Consider the following 21,421-nt stretch of genomic DNA (forward strand, 5'->3'; position numbering starts at 1 on the left):
CACTCTGCTGCACTCATAGCAGTAGTTATGGATTTCTTCGGCGTCTGCAAATACTGTTATTGGATGAAAGCTAGTAATTGAATATCCAATTTGCTTGTATAATTCTAGCATATAAATATACTAATGTAAATAGAAATACACTAATATAAATACACTAATATAAACACATGAATATGCATGTACATACACTAATGTATGTACTTATGATAATACTCTTACTGGCTTCATGTTTACATGACAGATTCGTAAGATATGCTCGTGGAGAATTGACTTACTTTCTCGTTTTAGCCAGCAAAGCCAAAGGGAAAAACCACGGCTACCGTGAAACCTTTGCAAAAGAGCAAAGAAGGAGGAAGCTGCCCTAAAGGTCAAGGAAATATGGTCATTTCTCCGCAACCAAAGGTGAGCATCATTATTAGCCTTAGCTATCCCAATAATCCATCATTTTTTACGTCAACAAACCGTTTGCGCATGCGCTCGTATCACGAAAAAGCCACCATATTTGTAGAAAACTATCGTTTTTCTTCTATTTAATAGTATTTTTTGGTGTTGTTTTGATACTATAATAAAAAAATTGCAAACAAATGCATCATTTTTAATGTTTGACAAATACTGGCAGGTATTTGTCGCTCTAAATTGAAAAAGAAATTTGTGGCATAAAATAATACTTTACCTGGAGAGTGCGGTAGCAGGAAACAGATTTGCGGAGACTTATAGTGAGTATTTTGTCTTCTTATCCAAATAAATATGGAATGGAGAGAAAATCATGGTCCAATGCCCGAGTCGGCTCGGTTTCATAGTTTCGCTTTGCTTTCCGCACTTGCGGATTACGAATTATCATAAAATTTCAGTTGATTTGTGTGGTATAGGTTCCTGGTAGAATGCCAAAGTTTGAGGTTGATTGGTCTATTAGCTCTTGAGATAGTTCCAAAATATCAAAACCACTTCTAACCTATTGAAAAATAAAAATGGATGCCGTCACTTCAATAGTTTCTAATGACGCACTGACTGAAATTCTAAGTGATGAGGATCAAAAATAAACAAAACTAGAAAGCTTCTCCTCAGCGACAAAACTATTTCTTTTTCTATTCATAAAAATAGACATTCTAGTGGACTCAGTGTACATCCACCATTATGTTTCTTCAGTTAGGTCTGAAACATTACATCTTTAATAAATTGATAAAAGAAAAATATTTACTATATTTTTTTTTTTATTGAGTTCTAAAAACTTGGAGCTTAAAAATGATATTCAGTTCAAAAGGAGTTGTGCTCTCCCAAGTGTTTCCACAGTAGATTAAATGTTGTTAATATGGTCTAGGATCAGGGGACTTGAGTATGAAAGGTTAGGCTTCGGATGTAATTGAAGCACCTTTTCTAGTTGTCAAGGAATGCACTGTGATGGGTGTAGTGTCTAGTAAACCAGCCTATTTGTCAGATTGATTGCACAGCTGATTATACAAGTGCTGCCAGTGATGTACGCTGTCTGCAGCTTAAGATTTAAATCATCAAATATATCAAACTCCCTGCATTTTTGGTAGAATAACGCGGGTTGTTTGGTGCGAGGAGTTCCAGCACGGTGCAGTCTATTTTTTCACCCCCCCCGAGTGTTGATTGGTTTAGCCTTTACTGGTGCTGGTTTCTTTATTTTAAAAAATGTTTCAAGTCTGAAGATTTTTTCTTCATTTGTACCTAAATAATGGAAACATATCTTTTCTATTTTGCTGTCAAGTTGTGTATTGAGTTTCAACCCTTATGACCCAAAAACAATTGAATGAATTAAAACGCATTAAAATGAATTAAATTGAAAGGAATTAAAATTAATGGAAACTTGTCTCTATTCGTTATATAGCCTACTCGTATCTCTAATTGTGTGCATCACATGATGTGAGGGTGTGAAGGTGTCTAGAGGAAGTTAGGCGATACAATCATTTTTCACTTATCACGGCAGCGCTGCCAGGCATTAGGTCAGAGGAGTCAGCTAATCACCAGGGTTGATATCATGGGTGCTGACTATATGAGTCATAGGCTGTCCATGATAGTCATAGGCTGTCCATGATAGTGAGCTGTGAAATATTGTCAGGTGTAATAACTAACTGCACAGCTATTACTAAGTATGGCAAGGCAGTCGATATACACAGGTTTACCAAAGCAAAAGTTGTGAGTTCGAATACCGTTGAAAGCAATATTTTTTCCTAACCTCTATGAATGGCTTCGTACAGGCGGGGGGACACAACTCTTATTATAGTAAAGATTGAGGCGCATACATAGGTTATTTGGCATGGTGATGCAACTCCATTTTTCAATCAGTACCGTTTTGACAGGATTATCGCAATTTCAATGGAGTGAGCTCTTTTATTACAATAATTTTATTAGTTTGTAGGCTACAGGAGGTAATCTTATTTCATCTTGTGAAGATTCAGCCAAGTTGTACAAAAATATGTAGAACCACAAAGCTTGACTCTTCAAAGAAAACTGATGTTTATCTTTCAATGCGTGGAAGAGATAATCTTTAAATAGGCTATTTTATTTGCCAAGAGCCATATTCTATTTTTATTCATGTTAATGACCATTCACATCACTTTTTTGTCATAACAGATCAATTTTAATATTATTTTAGTTTGAAATCACAATTTAAAAATGAGCTGACACAAAACTTTTAAAATAAAAATCACCTCAAAAAGAAACACTATCAGAGTAAATTACATAGTGATAAATGACCTCAGTAGGTTAAAATGTGCTCTGCTGTTAACTAGTTTGCGAATTTACTTATAAAAAGTATAAATTTGCAGTAATTTTAAAGGGTTTTAGTTTTAGAAAAATTCCAACAAGCTGATTATAAATAACTGTAATAACAGAAACACTGTCGGATCAACTTAATAGTTATACTTGTCCTTAGTTGGATGACAACCAGGTTAAAATGTGCTTAAAAGTAGTTAGTTAGTATGTGAACCTACTTTAGTTTGACAAAGTTAGTGGGCAAGGACAGAGCTGTCCAAACTTTGATTTAGGCTAGGATGCTAGGATGTAGGCCAGGATGTATAAAATTGCTTTTTCTATATTCAAAAACTGATTGTATGAAAAGAACTCATTCGATGCATATTTTCGTGCATAAGCAAAGGTTTTTATCCCGTAATTGTATTTACATGTACTGATATTGAATCATTCTGACAGACTTCTGCCAGCTGTAGGTACAAGGCTAACGTCATGCTGGAAATGATAAATATTTATGTTATTAGTCTGAGTTTCTAACGTAAGCCATAGGCTGAGCTCTCAAGGATTTTGGGCTACTTTCTCGATATATGTCGAGTAATCTTTAATTAGATGGCTTATTGTGCTGGTCGTTACACTGAGACAGCAGCTTCCTCGTCATGCCAGCCCTGAGTATAAGCTTACGAGATGAATGTCCTGGTGTTGCACAAGTAATATAAAAAGGTTTGGCATAGAAAATTTATTTTTAATCAATATGTACAGCATTTTCCATTCTAACTTTTAATTGAAGGTGTTTATTTCTGTGTGTGCCCAGCCATTGCATAATTCAAATATTTGACAGCTCGAGGCATATTTAAAACTTTATTGAAAAAACATTTTTACTTCTTATGCTACCCATTCGCTCAAGATCTAAAATAGCTTGTAAACAGTGGCAGGTGATACAGTTGCCATTGGCTAAGTTTCTTCATCCAATAATTTTGATTAACTTAAGATGGTAACTTGAGCCAATATTTTAATCTTTACTATCATCGGAGCCATGTCTATAAGCTAAGAGTGTTGGAGAAAAATATCTCTCTCACAGGAGTTGAACCCATACATTCAGATGCACCGATGTGAAGCCAAGCCCACTACCACTAAACCATGCAGCCACCTTCTCACGCTTTGTAAAAATTGTGCATATAATCATTACGCCTTATGATCTCTCACGATGCACTGGACTGCAAACGTGTGTATTTTAACCAATCACTATTAACTGGACATACGAACGGCGACAGACAAACACTTGATTTTATATACATATATATAGACTGGCTTTGCTCTATGTTTCTACTGCAGCAAATGCTGCTTAAAAATACTGTCCACAGACACACATCAATGTTTGTGTTTCACCCACCAACAAGGTTTAGATTGACCCAAAGGGAACTAACGTTACTAGTAACATGTATGTAGCCTGCTAGTAAGTCAGTGGCTACTAAAAGTCCAAACTGGAGCTTTAAGGTATCACTAATTCCTAACTGTTTCACAGCGATATCTTACATCACTGACAGCATATCTTGACCTTTCAAATAAAAAATTAATGACCTTTTGACCTTAGAGAATGAATGTCAGCCTTTTACTTGGTAAACTACAGTAGGCCTAAATATCCTATTGCTATTAGCTTCATATTTGGAGTGTGTAGTGATTCTAGAACATTCTATCTGTTTTGTCTTGCCTTTTCTGTTAGCTTTATTTTGTTGAGTTTTGTACATATTTTCCGGATTGGATAATATTTCCACATATGGGTTCATTCTTTGCTAATAGTGAAGCAAACAATTTTTTACACTCGGTTATATGTGTAAAATTTTCTTTTTGGGTACAGTTAGGATAGACTACATTTTTATATAGTTTAAAGGTTGACTTGCAACAAAATTCCCATTACAGTTATTTGGTATCAAAAGATTCACCATGTCTTACTCTGCTGTGTTGTAAGTGCCAAATATGTGGAAATGTGATTACAAGCTCTTAAAAGCTCAAAAACGAAAAGCCGTCGTAGATTGGAATCTCTTTATTTCGATGACGTAACCACTAAATTTGGTTATCGTCTTGTCACGTATGTTCTCACATGAATTGAAAGGCCAATATGAAGCTCAATATAAAACTTTTCGTAGTACTAGTTTATGACAAACACTTCGAGTTTTACCGAAGACCCCGTATCAAATATAGATGCTCGCTACCTTACAGTTTTGTTTCGGCATTATTCAATCGTCAAGTCGTAATCTGATCATGTGACCCAATACTTCGCAAATAATTTTTGCAGCACTTTTCGATTATCACAGGTAACCAACAGGCTCATCATGATTATCAGACAATGATATGTACTCCTTCGAGCTAAGGTTAAAAAGTTTAACGATTTTTTTGCGGTAAGTTATAAGATATCAGTGCTAAAAGTGACAGCATTACAATGATGATAAAATAGACGCGTGAGAACAATAGTTTTAGTGAATGCGTGAAGTATATTTGTGATAATATTTCGACGAATGAGGTTGCATGAGAGTGTAAACAGAAACCATCCTGTAACAACTACATCACATTTGAGCCGTTTTGGAAAGGGAATTCAAACTACGGTGGTCTCGTGTGGCTGCGATTTTCTGTTCGTTTTTTAGCTTTTAAGAGCTTGTAATCACATTTCCACATATTTGGCACCTACAACACAACAGAGTAAGACATGGTGAATCTTTTGGTACCAAATAACTGTAATGTGAATTTTGTTGCAAGTCAACCTTTAAGATAATAGTTACGCAGTGCAAAGATATTGTGCACAAATGCCAAAACCCACATTTGCATAGATTAACAAACCAACATCTTCATAGAATAATGAACCAACATTTCCATAGAGTGCCAAACCCACATTTCTATAGAGAAAAATCTCACATTTTCATAGAGTAATGAGCCAATATTTCCATATACATTGTAGTAACAAACCCGCATTTTCATAGAGTAACAAACTCACATTCCTTTAAAACTTGAGCTACATTTTTCAGAGCAAACACATGAATAGCCAATGAGAAGTCATGGATTCTCATACAATGCAGATTACATTTTATATAATAATAACCAGGTTTCCTTCAAGCAAATCCTTCAAATACAATTATTGCACGAAAAACCGAGCACTCAGCTCTAAACGTGTCTACAACAGGCTCAGTATATGATTGGAGCACTTTTGTATAGCTCATCCCTCATTGGCTAATTACAAATGTCCGCTAACTATTAAAAAATTTTTGTTTGCTAAAGATAGCCCGGCCTGTCTAGCTTCATACATTGATAACCGTAAAACTCGCACCCTTATTATTGAAAAATAGGTAATTTTGTAGCAAGCATGAAAAATCGTTTGCTTTAGAAACGAAGAGGGTATCAACAAAATCCGTCCTTACAAGTTGCATTTCATTTCATTGCTGTTAATTTCCATAGTTTTCACTAATTGTTGTAGCAGTCAGCACTATATACTGTGTGATGATTGGCAGCTCTCATTTGTTGGTATGCTTTCAGAGCAATGCCACAGCTCCGACGAATGAAAAGGCTAATCCGAGGAAAGTCTACGAGGACAAAATAACTCCCAAGCCTGCAGAAGTGGCTCTAGGTCATGGAGAGTTGGTTGATTTCTCTACCCACATGAAGTCTATTCGACCCACGTTTAACCGATTCGGGCAGCATGAGCCAGCAACAGTGAGCCTGCCTCTTGTCCTTTTGTTATGGCTTTTTCTGCCTTTTTGATTGTCGTCGCTTGCATATCATAAGCTGGTCTGAAAATTGATCCCTGTTTTTAACAACTTCAACAAAATGTAAAATAACATTAAATGCATGTAGATGCCTGACCGCTGCCAGCGAATGACATCGCTGACAATGAAAAGTAACTTAGCAAATAGGCCTACATTTTTGAATGTTTATGCGTTCAAGAAATCATATATTATAGTGAATTCTATTTCCAAGTTAAAAGAATTTAATGATAGTTTTATTATCTCCATCAAGTTCTCTGTTTTTATGGTGGAAACGCTAAACACAAGACTTTGACTCAAACTCTATTCTGATCGTTGATATGAGCTGCATGGAGTGTCTCAGCAATATATTTGCTAGTAGCAAGCTATGATTTTGTTGTTTTATCATTGATAACAACATAATTCTCCCTCATTGGTAAGTTTTGAAATAAGTGTCACATGCCAGGGCTTTGCATTCGATTAACCTTCAATCTATATAAATCTCAGCGCTTACTTTATTGTTAAATCTTGAGTTCAGCTATAGCAGATTAAAGTCTAGCAATAAAAAATCCGCACGGCACTGGATTTGATCTTAGGATTTCCAGATTTAAAGGCAGCAAACTTAACCATTAAGCTACAAAGAATACAATGGAGTCATTAGGCAAATAGTCATTACATTGATTAAGTTACTCATGCTTAAAGAGCTTGCTTGGGGTTAATAACTAGCACTGTTGACCGTTACGTAATGTTTGTTAAAGAATAGAGAAAGCATAATATTATTATGATTTATTAGTTATCTTGAGGTGTTGACTGATGTTCTGAAAAAAGAATCAAGGAGATTGACCCCCTAGAAGCTGAGATATAGACAGCCAAACACAGGTCTACCTAATAAAGAATCAGAGGAAAACCCTTCGAAAATCCCGAAAACTATGACGTATAAAATCGACTTAATGGTCATGTGCCGGAGTTGCGCACCCTTACCGCCGTTACTTATAATGATTGTTTTGGCTACGAGATGTGAAACGCTTCTCGCGATAGTAAATAATTTACATACTAGCTCTGGTTTCTCAGGAAAATCATCCAAACATTGTGTGGTAAAGGCATTTGCCCACAACCCCTCGTCATGATTTTTTAAAGCAGAAGAGCAGATTTTGACTATTGTGCTTCAAATTTTAACTCGATCTCCACGGATATGCTCCGAAGATCATCTGTTCAACGAACGGCGCGTGTATAGTCTATATGCGATATCCGCGATTGCAGTTTTTTTAGATTACGAAATAGGAATGGGACTTTTTGTTCCTTCATCATTTTTCTACTGTGTATCTACTGCAGCATTCAGTTGATTTTCATGATTATCGTCACTATTAACAGACTGGAAGTTCACTACAGCCATAATCTTAAAAAGACTAACTTGACCGTGCTGCTCTTGCTATAAGAAAAGAAAACGATAACTTTTGCTTTGATTTTTCTATTGATCTATTATCTTATCTATGATTATTTTTTATGATTTATATAATATTCATAATGCATATTATACAAAATAATAATATAACTGCGTATAGAATAAATGACGTAACTAATATAATTTGTAGAAAATTCCAAATGATAACCGAGATTGATTTAATTGATTCTATTTATTAGCTATAGTTAAAAAATCTGAACAACGCTAAAGATGAGTCTGAATAGGGAAGCTAAGTAGGAGAACAACAAAACTGAGCTGAACTAGCAAGATAGCGAAATGTTGCGAAATAATAGATGCGTGTAATTATTTTATGCTAAAACTAATCTACACGTCAGAGGGACTGGTTCGGAATTCTAGGAGCGATGATTGTTAGGCCCAATTTGATTGTTCTATACTTCCAGGGATTAAACCAATTAAAACGCCGTGATTGTTATAGGAGAGCGCATTAGTTGGCTTAATTGACCAATGACACACAAGTCGATTTCATACGTCATATATTGATGATTACCAAAACACTTTTGTTTTTTGGTAGACCTGTGTTTGGCTGGCTATATCTCAGCTTCTGGTTGGTCAATCTCCTTGATTCTTTTTTTAGAACATCAGTCAACACCTCAAGATGAATAATAAAGCATAATAATATTATGCTTTCTCTATTCTTTAAGCTGGCCCATAATTATATTACCTGCTCCTGTTTACAAGCTGCTTTAATACCCGTGCAATGCCGGCATTCACCTAGTTAATTATATTTTCCCAGCTACCATCAGTATCAGCATTAAGATATTTTTTAATGTGTTTTTTAATCTAAAGTTTTTTTGCATTACTATTCCGCAATGATTACACTACCTTGTATGACACTGTGAAACGATATGGAGTGTTGGTCATTGAACCAACCAAGACCAAGTGAACAATATCATTTACTTGTCAAAGCTCACTACTGCATTCAGCAGAATATGCACTTTAGTGTAAACAGAACTCCATGTCTCTAAATACTTTTAAGTCACAGATTATCAATTTTACCTTTAGGAAAACCATATGCAGTCTTCTATCACCATAAACATCGTGAACATAAAGTATACTGACAAATCTACTACACCTTATACCAAACACCAACACTTTGCCAATTTATATTATAGAACAGCGTTATGCAAAAAGAGCTTTTTCTTTCAATGCACATAATTTACTTTACTTTTTTGTTACGGTCTAATTTGTTTTTAACGATCGGTGTAAATAAAGCTAAAATCTATCAAGAAATCAATTCCTTCAAACTTCTTTCATTTGTTGGTTTTTTATAAAATTCACTAAAATGTTTGCAGTGTCTGTATCTAGTCGTTAGCCTGAGGCAAACTGAACCTAGATGAGAGCATGATGGAGCTATTCCCTTAGTTGTTATAAGTAGGTAAACTCTATGCATGCCTCTGTTCAGGTGAGGATAAAGAACATCATAGCCCAATATGTGGGAGATCGAGATGGGTGTGGCATTGAGGAGCTCGTTAAGGAGCTCGTACAGAACTCGGATGATGCTCAGGCTACAGAAGTAAGTTCTGATATTAAGACAAATGAGCCCGTTTGATCATAGAATTATCGATTAAACTTGGAAGCTCTGCATTTTAATGTATGGTCTCTGTGATTATATTTTACATTCCTTTTATATTTAATGTTACCACATGTATATTAAATGCGTAAAACTTACAAATAATGTAAAGTTCGTTTCAAGTCATCTTAGGGTTGTGTATCCTTCGATCAAAGAAAATAGGGTGGACAACTCCAAGTAATGCACATGTGATCAATCGATACAGTTATTGATTGAATTAAGGTTTTAGGACAGTGATTGGATTTATGCATTACTAGTACAGGTAACCGGCATTCACCCTGTACAGGAAGATATTTAATAAATATAACCAAGCGAACCTAACTAACATACATGTATATGGGAAATATGTTTGTTCGCGCGTAAATTTACAAAACTGCCATTTTGAAAATTTCTCCCATTAAACCATAATTATCATTTTCAAACTAAAATAATGCTTTGTGGCGGTAATGCTTTCCATTGATAGCACCTCTAATGGGAGTCAATGGAATTATTGCTCAAGCTCAATCATTATAGCAACGGCATAATAACTGAAACATTTGCTTCAGTTATTATGCCGTTGCTAGAATAATCGAAGCAGATGTTGTTAGCAAAAGATTGTCCTCCCTATAGTTGTCCATTATTAGTGGTGAACTTGGCATTGCGAAATGATTGGTAAACTCGCTAAAAACGTTCACGAAAAACTTTGTAGGAAACAGTCAACAAAACGTAAATCGTGACTCACTAAAAATACATCTGCTAAAGTTATCTGATCGTGCATATAAAAAATGGCAAAATCACTCACTCTCGGTCCATACTCATACCTAGTGTGAAACAAAAAAAAATTGAGCCGATAACTCCCATAAAATCACTCAAATATCAGCCACAAAAACTCTGTTTACAAATCAGCTGGACCTGAACGCAGCTAGACCTGCCAACAAAGAGAATCTTTAAATCATATTTCTGAGATAAACCTAAATATATATAGCACATAAACCTTTTGTTAGTTATTAACTTTTTGTTTTGTATTTGAATAGAACGAGTTAGTCAAAGTATAACTTTGTCATCATTAGATTATTCTAGGAATTTGTCCCATCAGCAAGCTTGGTGTTTCATGACTCTGAACACAAGAGAATAGCTCGACGAATAACTTTGTAACACCAGTTTCCTTCTACAGATGTCTTTCAATTATAAAATATATCAGAGAAAAAGGTCGTGGAAAGGCTAGATTTTCGCTAATGTCAGCCACTTTTATCATAAAATTTACCATTACAACATAACAATTGGATAACTCTGAAGTTTTTTCTTCCAGATGCATTTCATTTTGGACAAAAGGAAACTGTCCAATGAGAGGGTCTGGGAAGAGTGGAAGAGTATGCAAGGGCCGGCCTTGTGTGTGCACAACAACAGCGTCTTCTCGGACAAAGACATAGAAAGTATTCAAAAGCTGGGAGTAGGAAGCAAGTCACAAGACCCTGATAAAACTGGCCAGTTTGGTAGGTTTGCCTTGATTATAGCCTCAGCTATTGCATCACTCGTAAATGTGCTAGTTGGGGGTTAGTGAATAGTTTTCATCGTAAGCAAACTGCCTTCACGTTGCTTTTAAGAAAGTTTGTTTTAACACAAAGAAACATATTTGAGTTAATTTTGTCAAGGTCTTTTCTTTTTTGTTTTATTGATGCATAATTTGACAAACATTTTTATTTGAAATGAAATTAATTATTGCTAATAAATTAATATGCATAATATATATATATATTTAAGGTTTTATTGTATTGCAGTATGTAAACAACTTGTACTAACATATTCAGTTTGCTGTGGTTTGGTGGAAACAGGCCTGTGACTGTATGGCTTCTTTTGCTGCATGCTTTTGCTACAAGGGGAGGATGACTCCATGCAGCAAACTATTTTATCCAATCATGCGGCAGCACCTATATGGAATGCTGTCAGGTGTAAATGATGGACTGATGCATAGTGTTGACACAGTTGGCTTATATCAACAATTACTTGCTCATGCCACTATTTAATGTTGAACCAAAAAGTAAAAATTTAAAAAGGAGGAAATGAGGCCTTTCTAACTAACACACTATTATGGTCAACGGCTTTTGCTCGCGACATTCCAACCACTTAAATTGAAATCACTTCTTTCTGAAATCACTTCAGTTATAGCTATTAAAATATTGGAGTGGAGAATCCATATCGCATAACTCGGATCTCGAAATCTCCCGTTCCCCAGACGATATGCTAAACCGTTGAGCTACGTGAGATTGATGGATGGGTGAAAATATTCATACCGCTGTGCATTATGGCGCAACATCATTTCATGCTTGCTCTCACAGCTTTTACTAGTAAGTTTAGCAATACGGATGCTAGCTTGTTCAAATTAGCCATTGGCAATGTGCCAGGCTAAAGGCAAATGACAGGCAACTACATTACTTGCCACTGTTTATAAGCTGTTTTTAATACCTGTGCAACACCAGGAATTCCACCAGTATGTGTATTGAATACAGCTGGTGAAAGAATAGGTTTTCAATATGGGTGGTTTTCAATATAGGTTTTCAATATGGTTTTCAACGCCTGTACAACCTGACTTACTAAGGAAGTATCACTGTGTTTCCTCATGTTAGTACAGCTAGTACGTGTAACACTGCTACATTGTACCATGGTGCAACTTAACATGGGATAACTATAGCAATAGATGTATTGGCCAATGTTAATACATCTATTGCCCTTGCTTTTGTATTGTATATGGAATTTTACCAAGTACCTAATTTGGCAGTTTTAGTTATTTACAATTGCTTTATGGCCAAAATCGCTATAGCAACCCAAACGAGTTTCAGTCGTGAGAGATCGTCATGTGTAATAATTATGTGCACAGTTAATCTTAGTTGTTGAAAGGTGGTTGAGTGATGGAGTGGTAGCGCACTTGGCTGCGAATATGTGGGTTCATGACTTATGCGGTGCAATCTTTTTTCATAACGTTCTTAACACAGCTCTTATCATTTTAAAGGTTATAGGAAAGATTGTATAACACCTGATTAGCTTTTTAAGTTGCATAGTGAGTCATTGACTAGTGAGTCATAGTGAGTCAGTACTATGTGGTTTTGACAGTTTTGTTTCGGCTGGCTTCAATATTGTCTCAAGTCTTTATTCTGAGTCAGTAATTTCTGATTTTTAAAGTATTGCGCTATCATATTCTTATTGTTCTTTTGTTATTATTATTACTTTCCTACTATTGTCTATCGTAAACCCTCTATTAAATAAAGGTATCGTTCAATTAGAGGTTTTACATTATCTGCTGGCAAAGATCAATGCATATTTAGTTGTATGAAATGTTTTTAGAAAGATTTATTTGCGCTGTTTAGAGTTAGAAGAAGTTACATGGCAAGTTAGTTGTCGAAATCACTGCAAGTTTTGAACACCTAAAGTCAGGTTCAGGTTTTGTATTTTGTCTTTGATTTTTTTTTGTACTCGCAGGTATTGGCTTCAATGTTGTCTACCAGCTGACCGACTGTCCCATTCTGCTCTCCGACCACAAAGACATCTGCATGTTTGATCCTCACCTCAAATATGTGCCTGGTGCGTGCGACGAGCGACCTGGTGGCCACGTAGATCTGCAACAAGATGGCAGCTTTGCCAAACTCTTCCCTGATTTTATGTCAGGTTTTCTGAGTGAGTTTGAGTTTGTCTAACAGCAAAGAAAACCAGGTTTATCTATTCTTGTCCATTCAAAGTGGCAGTGACAGCTTTTGACAAGTAGTGACAGGTAGTGACAAATTTGGTCTTGTTTATTGTATTATTTATCACATCTGTGGATTGCCTTCTATTATGAAGTCTAGTCATACCTCGACATACGGGTTTAATACGTTCTGAAACTGAGCTCGTATGTCAATTTACTCGCATCTCAAAGCACTATTTCCTATATAGGGCCTATTTTTTAGGTGTTGTTTTGATACTATAATAAAAAAATTGCAAACAAAAGCATCGTTTTCAAACATTTATTGCAAAAGCTTTGTGTTTGTAACGATAAAATTGTCTATAAAGATGGCCGACAATGATAAAATTGCGTCACAAAAAAACGAAGGATTCAAAATTTTAGTAGAATTTATCACAAAGTATCAGAGTTTTTTACCTTTTGTGATTGTTTTTGATGTTTGACAGGTTTTGACATGTTTTTGATGTTTAATATTTTGATGGCAGATTAAAATTGACAAAACTTGATCACAGTTAAAACGCTCATATTCAAGCGAAAGTGTGATTATGGCTTCTGTAGGTGCGCTTTGTCAAAGAGACTGACAAAATAGAGACACGTAATGCTGTCTGAAATCAATAAGGAGAGAGACTGGCAGCCGCTCGACTAGTGACATCATTTTGGCACATATTTTGCTTCTGAGTTTTTCGACCGTGATCAAATTTTGTCGATTTTAATCTTGAAACATCCTGGCAGTCAGATCAAAGACATCAAAGACAACCGCAAATGATAGAAAAATATTGATACTTTCTGATAAAATCTACTAAAATTGTATATAAGATTATCTTTAATTAAACAAGCAAAAAGTCCAAATATGTTCCAATGCTATTTACAGGGGGACAAGTCAGTCATGCAGGCTGCACGATATTCAGATTTCCTTTGCGCCAGCCAGATACCAACTCAAAAATATGTGATATGTCCTTCGCTCCTCCAGATGTTGATGCCATGGAGTCTGTGTTCCAGTCTGTAGAGTTCCGAATGTTTCTGCACTCAACTATTCTTTTCACAAAGTCTCTTAGTCAAGTCAAGGTAATCTTTGTGGCTCATTTTTATACTCATATCATTAGTTTGCTAGTAGTAGAGAGTTATCCTCTCTTTAGAGGGAAACCTAGCTATTCACCATGTTCGTCATATCATAATTACAATATGTAGCATAATTAAAATGATTTAGAGGTTTTAGCTTCATAAAATCTTCATTGTTATAGATGTCATGTGGAACAGCCTAAACATGACGACTAAGAAATCACATGTTTGACTACTTCTGCTGCTTGCTTTCATGTTTTCTTCAAAGAAGCAGTTTTTAAATTCCAATTTTTAAGATAAAAAGTTGAAAATAGGTTGTATTTCACTATATATCCTACCATTTAAAAAAGAATCGTTTGTCTTTGGTAAATACATGTAGAACTAGTTTGCCACTTGTGTACAACATAGTGGGACAACTCTGAAGCCAATTTAATCGTCAAATGAAACAGCGAGCGGTGTAAATCATTTAAAAGCTGGTAAAATATCATTCTTGTGCCATGCATATGAGCGTAACATTAAACATCTCTTAAAGATTTGTGATGAAGTGTCAATAGTAATATAAACTAAACATTCTGTTGATTAAAATGTTGTTTTTATAATTAAATCAATAAAATAATTAAAAAATAAAATAATTGAAATGAATTAAATTGTAAAGCTGTAAAGCCATGACAAATTTAACATGCATGCACAGGCTTGCAAGGTATTGTGATAACACTGCAAAATTGGGTAAAAGTTGAGAAGTTGAAAAGTTTGCTTGTTGACCATTGTCGTCATGGTGATGCGCAAAGTACAATATATTAGTGTAATCAGGTGTTCAACACTAAGACGAATTTTTATATGTAGATAAATAATTGCTCAAATCTGTATTTTGGTTATTGTTCTCTTGTCAACTATAGCTACATTGTTATTGCCTTGATATGGTCAAAACTCTTTAGTATATTTAGCCTTGGCTCAGACTAACTTTTATGTAAAAGAAGATAATTCCTAAAAACAGTTATCTCTGCCTGCCTAATTGCTTACACTACACGCCATCCTTTGTCTCAGTCTGAACCACAATGAAGACAAAATAGAGACCTTGTGACACGCTAATATTACTGATCAGTCTTGCAGTTAATAACCTAGTACACAATGGAGACATGAATTATGAACACGATCCTTTATCCTTGACCTTTATAGAACCATAGAATGTTCATAGAAGACCATTTTTATTACTTTGATTTAAAAAATAACTCGGAATGGCATTATGTTTTATTTTAGACATACTGAGCTTTTATTATAAGTCCAAAAAAAAGTTTTTTTGTCGGTTTTAGGTTATATGTTCGAATTTTTAAAACTTGCTTGCTGATGGTCACTTAGCCAATCATGACAAAACTGCAGACGCAAATATCAAGCATTATTAATATCCAATCAATCGATGCTTTCGGGTTCTCCAGGAAATTTGCTCGATATTTCTGCAATGTCTTTCAGCTTTTGGCATATATACTGTGTTGACAATAATATTCCTTTGCATGGCTTTATTTTAGGTATCTGTGATTGAAGATGATGGAAAGCTACAGGAAAAGGTGCAAGTCAAGAGGGTTATTGCGGAGAGCAAGCGTCAGCTTGAAGCAGCACAACGTCGACTATCAGAGGAGTTACGGATGCTTATATCCGGCAAATTAAAGTCTCACCAAGTCTCTCACCTCGCCATCTCCTATCACCTGCAGACTGAAGATGATTTCCTCAGAAATGATTGGTTTGTGAATCAGTCATTTGGATTTCATGGAACTGTCAGCGATTCCGACAGGAAGTTTCTCGAAAAGTTTTATGGCGAAGAAAGTCAAAAGTTTTTGCCGGTTGGAGGTGTTGCGATTAAGAGGAATACGAGCAATATGATCATAGGCCACGCTTATTCTTTTCTACCTCTACCCATAAATACAGGACTTCCTGTTCATGTGAATGGACACTTCGCTATTCACTCATCGCGTAGAAGTATTTGGGAGCACACTTCCTTTGGCCAGTGGAACAGAATTTTACGTGACCACATCATCGCCCCAGCCTATTGTCACCTTTTAGTGGACTTTGGCAAAACGATCACATCGCATTCCGACATCAAGCAATGGACTAGATTTCTTCCGGAAGCTTCACGGGCAAAGGATGAGTTTTTTCTGTGTTTAGTTCAAAAGTTGTATAGTTATATGATTTCTTCAAAGCTCAATGTTATTCCCATTACACATGGAAAAGAGTTAACGTTTAAACCTCCTGTAGATTGTTTGTTCGCTACAACCACCCGAAATGCTGTCGTGGAAAATGTATTGCTTAAACTAGGACAGAATGTTTGCAGCATTCCTGAAGTTGGGCTGAGATTCAAAATGGCCTCTATCGCTAGTCTTAAGTACGTGACACCTGCAGTCACCTTGGAATGTTTGAAAGGTGCCTCTCTCAAGCTTCCGTTAGCTGTAAAAGAAACACCGTTCGCTGATCAGGAAACAGTGACACAAGTTCTTTCTTTTGTGCTGCAGGGTCCTGTTTCTAAAAACTATAGTCTTCTAGTAGATGTTCCGCTGTCACTAACTCTAGACAATCAACTCAGGCTATTCAGTGCGCAATCTCCAGTATTTGTAGACTCGGAGTTTGGTCCTCTTTGTCCTGAGAAGGAGGCGTTGTTCTTACACCCCGCTATTAACTCCTGTCTAGCAATGCCCAATACTCTTCCTCTGAACTCCCCTATCAAGTACCTGAGGTGCACTGACATTGGTCATCTTGTGCCAGTTTCTGACTCATCCTTGAATAGCGTGTGGTCCAAGCATATGTGGAGATTTATCAAGGTGAGATTTAGTCTCAAGAGTGAATAGCTACACTTGTATCATACAAGTTGTATGTCAAAGCTTGGTGTCATACTGATTTCATTCTTGCCTCTATCTATAAAAATCAGGAGGTTCAAAACACCCCTAAAAAGTATTTGTTAGATCACTATGAGTAAAAGCCTTTATGGATGGTCTAGATGTGGAATATCTTTAGTTGAATTATTTTGGAGTTGTTTTCTTCTGCGGCATATGGAAGCATCTTTTGTGCCAATGTTTGTTGTCTACAGAAAACCAAACTTTGAAATTGTGTTCAGCATCTTATTCGCTATCTCCAGTTACATGTTGACCAATCAAAGAAGTTTATGAATATTTACACGAATATTTCTCTAATGCTTCTAATTCTATAATGACATGGTTAATGTTGTAAGTTTAGTATGGTTTACTGTAATACTGCGCAAGCTGAATGATATCTACAACACTCTTCTTTGGTAAGCCTTCGTAGTTGGCGAATGGGAAAGAATTTACCGTATGTATAGTATAATCTTCACTACAGTAAGACCTGTCTCCATTCATTCATTGGATGGTTGGGATAAAATAATGTTCCGTAGGGGAATTGAACCTGCAACATTCAGCTTAGAAAACCATTGCTCTAGCACTGTGCCAATCAAATGCCTTTTGGCATTTGATTGGAATGCCTGAAGCGTAAGCATGGCTCTGCCCGTGCCAAAGCCTACGCTAAGCTGACAAGCAGACCATGTTTCCATTAGGCACTATAGGAGAACGATGGTTGTGCGATGCATATGTCTGCATATCAAGTAACAGGAAAGCAAGAACTATGCCGCACAAGTGCAATGTCGTTGGCTGCTAAGCCCGTTTCCATGTTTCGCATGTTCTGCGTTTGCTTCCAGACAGCGTCGCTGAACCATGACCGAATGAGATGACACGCTGTTTCCATGATGGCACTGCATTGCCAGATGGGGGTGTGTCACTACACTCTCTCTGTGAAAACTTAGTATATATGGGGGTGTTTGACACCATGCATTGTTTGTAGTTATAGCAACTGCCTATGCATATGGCTGTTAGGTGAGGTTCATTGACATCAGGTAAACATTATAAAGTCATAGCCGAGGATCTTTATTTTAATGGTTTTTAGGCAATGTTTAGGCAATGACAATCAAATTCTTGCTTTCTAACGAATACGTTTGGTTTACGCTAAAATGTTTCATTCGAAGGTCATTAATAATTACCCGTTGATGACTTGTCACTAAAAGCCGCATATAGAAGATAACTTCTAGTCTATGAATGGATTTACATAGGCATAATGAGTGGTTCTTAACCTTGTTGGACGAACTGAACCCTACCAGAACATATGCGCTTAAACCAAACCCTTTCTTTCTTGAAAAATAAAATGTTACTTTTTCACACTGAAGATAGGTATATGTTTTATTAGTGCACAAAATGAACTGTGCATTAACATCTCTGTGTTCAAAGAACAACACCGATACAATGCTCGAACTCACAACAAATTATATATCTTCTCATTAAGAAATGACCTTAGAAATCAATATGACTTCTGCTGTTGCCTTTTAGAGACCTCCATCAAAACCCTGATACTGAAAACCCCTAGGGTTCGATTGAAGCCAGGTTAAGATTATATATTATATTATATGTTATATTTAATGAATATTTATTAAGTTACTTTTTCAAGTTTTTGTCACCTGTATCCCTCCGGCTACACATGGGGAATCGGAGAGCAATCCTAGAATGTACGATTGCTGGCCCGCATGATATTTAGTGACTTCAGCAATCAGTGCTGAGTTCTGGACAGTTTTATGTTGTTTTCTACATCTTGTTGTTTACAGCAGATGCCTATCCAGAATTTTAAAAAGTGCTCTTTTTCTTGACAAAAGTTGCGAATCGTCGTAACGTAAACCCACTCATGTCTTGGCACAAATCTACTCATTTTATCGTTTGTTTAAAATATGGATAATGACTACTCAATGATATCCTGATGTGTTCAGGTTTTGGGGTCCTATTGGTCAGTGCCCTGGCTATTCAGTTAAACATTGATCAGGTTCCATCGCTAAGTATGTAAATAGTCAAAAATTGTTGCTCATATCCAAGCACATAGGGATAGTCATTGCAGCCTCAACACAATGTATCTTCTCTCTGTATAGAGCAAAGTGGACAAATCAGATGCCCTGACACAACTAGCTCCAGTAGCGCATCTGCCGCTTGCCTCACTCTCTGATGGTAGAATTGTCTCCCTCGATGAAGCTCGAGACGTCTTAAGTACAGGCGAAGCCAGCAAGAACATGCAGACGGTAAGTATATACTAGCTTTCAATTGTAATTTTAACTCAGATCATTGTATCTGTTTTGCAGTTCTTATGGCATGAAATGTGAGTAAATCAGCACTGTTAGATTTTAATAAATGAGATATAAAATTCAGACAGTTTCAGGGTTATATGAGCCTTATGTCAAACAAGTTAGCGTGTCAAGGTTATATGAGCCTTATGTCAAACAAGCTAGCGTTTCAAGGTTATATGAGCCTTACGATAATCACATACATGCGAGAGTGTCAAGGTTATATGAGCCTTGTGACAAACAAGCTAACGTGTCAAGGTTATATGGGCCTCATGTCAAACAAGCTAGCGTTTCAAGGTTATATGAGCCTTATGAGAAATAAAATTAAGACAGTTTCAGACAGTTTTAACCCAAGTTGGTTTGCCGCTTTCACTGAGCTGTTATAAGCATACCACCCGTAAGGCCTATGTCTCATTACAATCCTCTGGTTATATGAGCCTTATGTCAAACAAGCTAGCGTTTCAAGGTTATATGAGCCTTATGTCAAACAAGCCAGCGTGTCAAGGTTATATGAGCCTTATGTCAAACAAGCTAGCGTTTCAAGGTTATATGAGCCTTTTAATGTGTGCTAGTCTTCTTAGACTGGATATTGTAGCGTTACACATGAGTGTCACCAATTGCCTCCTACTGTGTGTCAATAGTAATTTTTTTATTTATTTTGGTATCCATTTTGATTATTTTATAAATAATTTTTTTTACAAAGTCCATCTGTTCAGTTGAAAGCTCTTTTAACCAAAAAGTTCTTAGATTGTGTCACAATAAGTCATTAGTCATGTGATATTTTTGATAAGAAGGAACTGCATTGTAAAATTTGCCAGGAAATCACTAGAAGCTATTTTACTATATGCAAAAAAATTTTATAGTCAGAAGGTCACTCAAAGGTCACTAAAAGCTTGTAGTCTCAGAGTCACATGTTATTGCTGAATGTTAACTTGGAGTATTCCGAGTCTCAGAGCCTTCCAACATTTGTTAAACACTGTATTTGAGCATTTCGTGTTTGGTTGATTTCCATTTAAAAATGTGGATTTGATTGTATCCCTCGTACCATTGCTATGCAACTGGTGTGTTTTATTATAAAATATTCCATATGACAGCAATTTCGAGTGGTTTCATTGGCTGTAGAAGATGCTCATTAGCCCAAAAATGAAAAGTACATGGGTTCATGTACATACGATGGGCCAGATTAAAAAATGTGAGAGCATCTGTTTTTGAGTGATTTTCTACTATCTGTAGGCATTGTGACGGTATCTCAACTAATGACTGGAGAGTGAGTTTATTAATCTATCAAGGCAGACGACTACTTGATTAGCTCTCTTGATAAGAATAACTGAGGAATGTGCATCTTTAGTTAACGCTGCCGTGGTCATAAAGGTTAAAGGTGACCTGACCACTTGCTATTCACGTGGCTTTTGGCTAGAGTACCATGAGGAGTACCTCACAGTTTCAGTGGACATGATAGTTTTTAGTTTGGTCTGAGTACAAGCCATAGCTTAAAATCTTTATAAAAGTATTTTAATGTTTTTTAAAATTAAAAATGGTTTGATTTTATTTTGATTTTAATAAACACACATTAAAACATTTTAATGCTACGATAAATAAACACTTGTCTTATGGTAAAGGCGCTTGATGTATGTTAAAATGTTTTATTGGATTTGCTAGCAGATCATTGATCAAATAATTACGGTGAGATGTCATATAGATGATAACTCTTAGTTTATAGATGCTTGCAGGCCTCTAAAATTCCTTTTATGGTATCACATCCTGCAACAGATATTGTTTTGACGTTTTCTCACACTCCTCCCATTAGGGTATGAGTAGAGAATCCGAAAGCGGATGGAATGGAATAAAAAGTAATAAAGGTCATTGCAAGGTCAAGTACAGCGATGGGCAATACTAACAAACTGTAATAAACTTAAACATTTATTCATGCACTGCTAGCTGTCTCTGAATATGAGGCTGCTTTTCGTAGGACACTTATCAGATAAAAAGTCTAGTTTTTTTGGAAAACTACTTTATTTGTTAGAGG

At 36.1% G+C, this 21,421-nt stretch overlaps 1 protein-coding gene across 1 annotated transcript in view; it reads left to right on the forward strand.

Moving 5' to 3' along the window:
- The first annotated feature begins 291 nt into the window (after positions 1-291).
- The window catches only part of LOC137403981 (sacsin-like), a 92,075-nt gene continuing 70,945 nt past the window's right edge, over positions 292-21,421 (forward strand). The window contains exons 1-8 of the mRNA XM_068090132.1: positions 292-402; positions 6,235-6,411; positions 9,326-9,436; positions 10,782-10,965; positions 12,947-13,141; positions 14,056-14,249; positions 15,767-17,050; positions 19,207-19,357. Coding sequence (XP_067946233.1) covers positions 379-402; positions 6,235-6,411; positions 9,326-9,436; positions 10,782-10,965; positions 12,947-13,141; positions 14,056-14,249; positions 15,767-17,050; positions 19,207-19,357 — 2,320 coding nt within the window. The 5' untranslated portion in view covers positions 292-378. The remainder of the gene's footprint in view (positions 403-6,234; positions 6,412-9,325; positions 9,437-10,781; positions 10,966-12,946; positions 13,142-14,055; positions 14,250-15,766; positions 17,051-19,206; positions 19,358-21,421) is intronic.

Source organism: Watersipora subatra, chromosome 9, assembly GCF_963576615.1.
Source record: "Watersipora subatra chromosome 9, tzWatSuba1.1, whole genome shotgun sequence".
Taxonomy (NCBI): Eukaryota; Metazoa; Bryozoa; class Gymnolaemata; order Cheilostomatida; family Watersiporidae; genus Watersipora; species Watersipora subatra.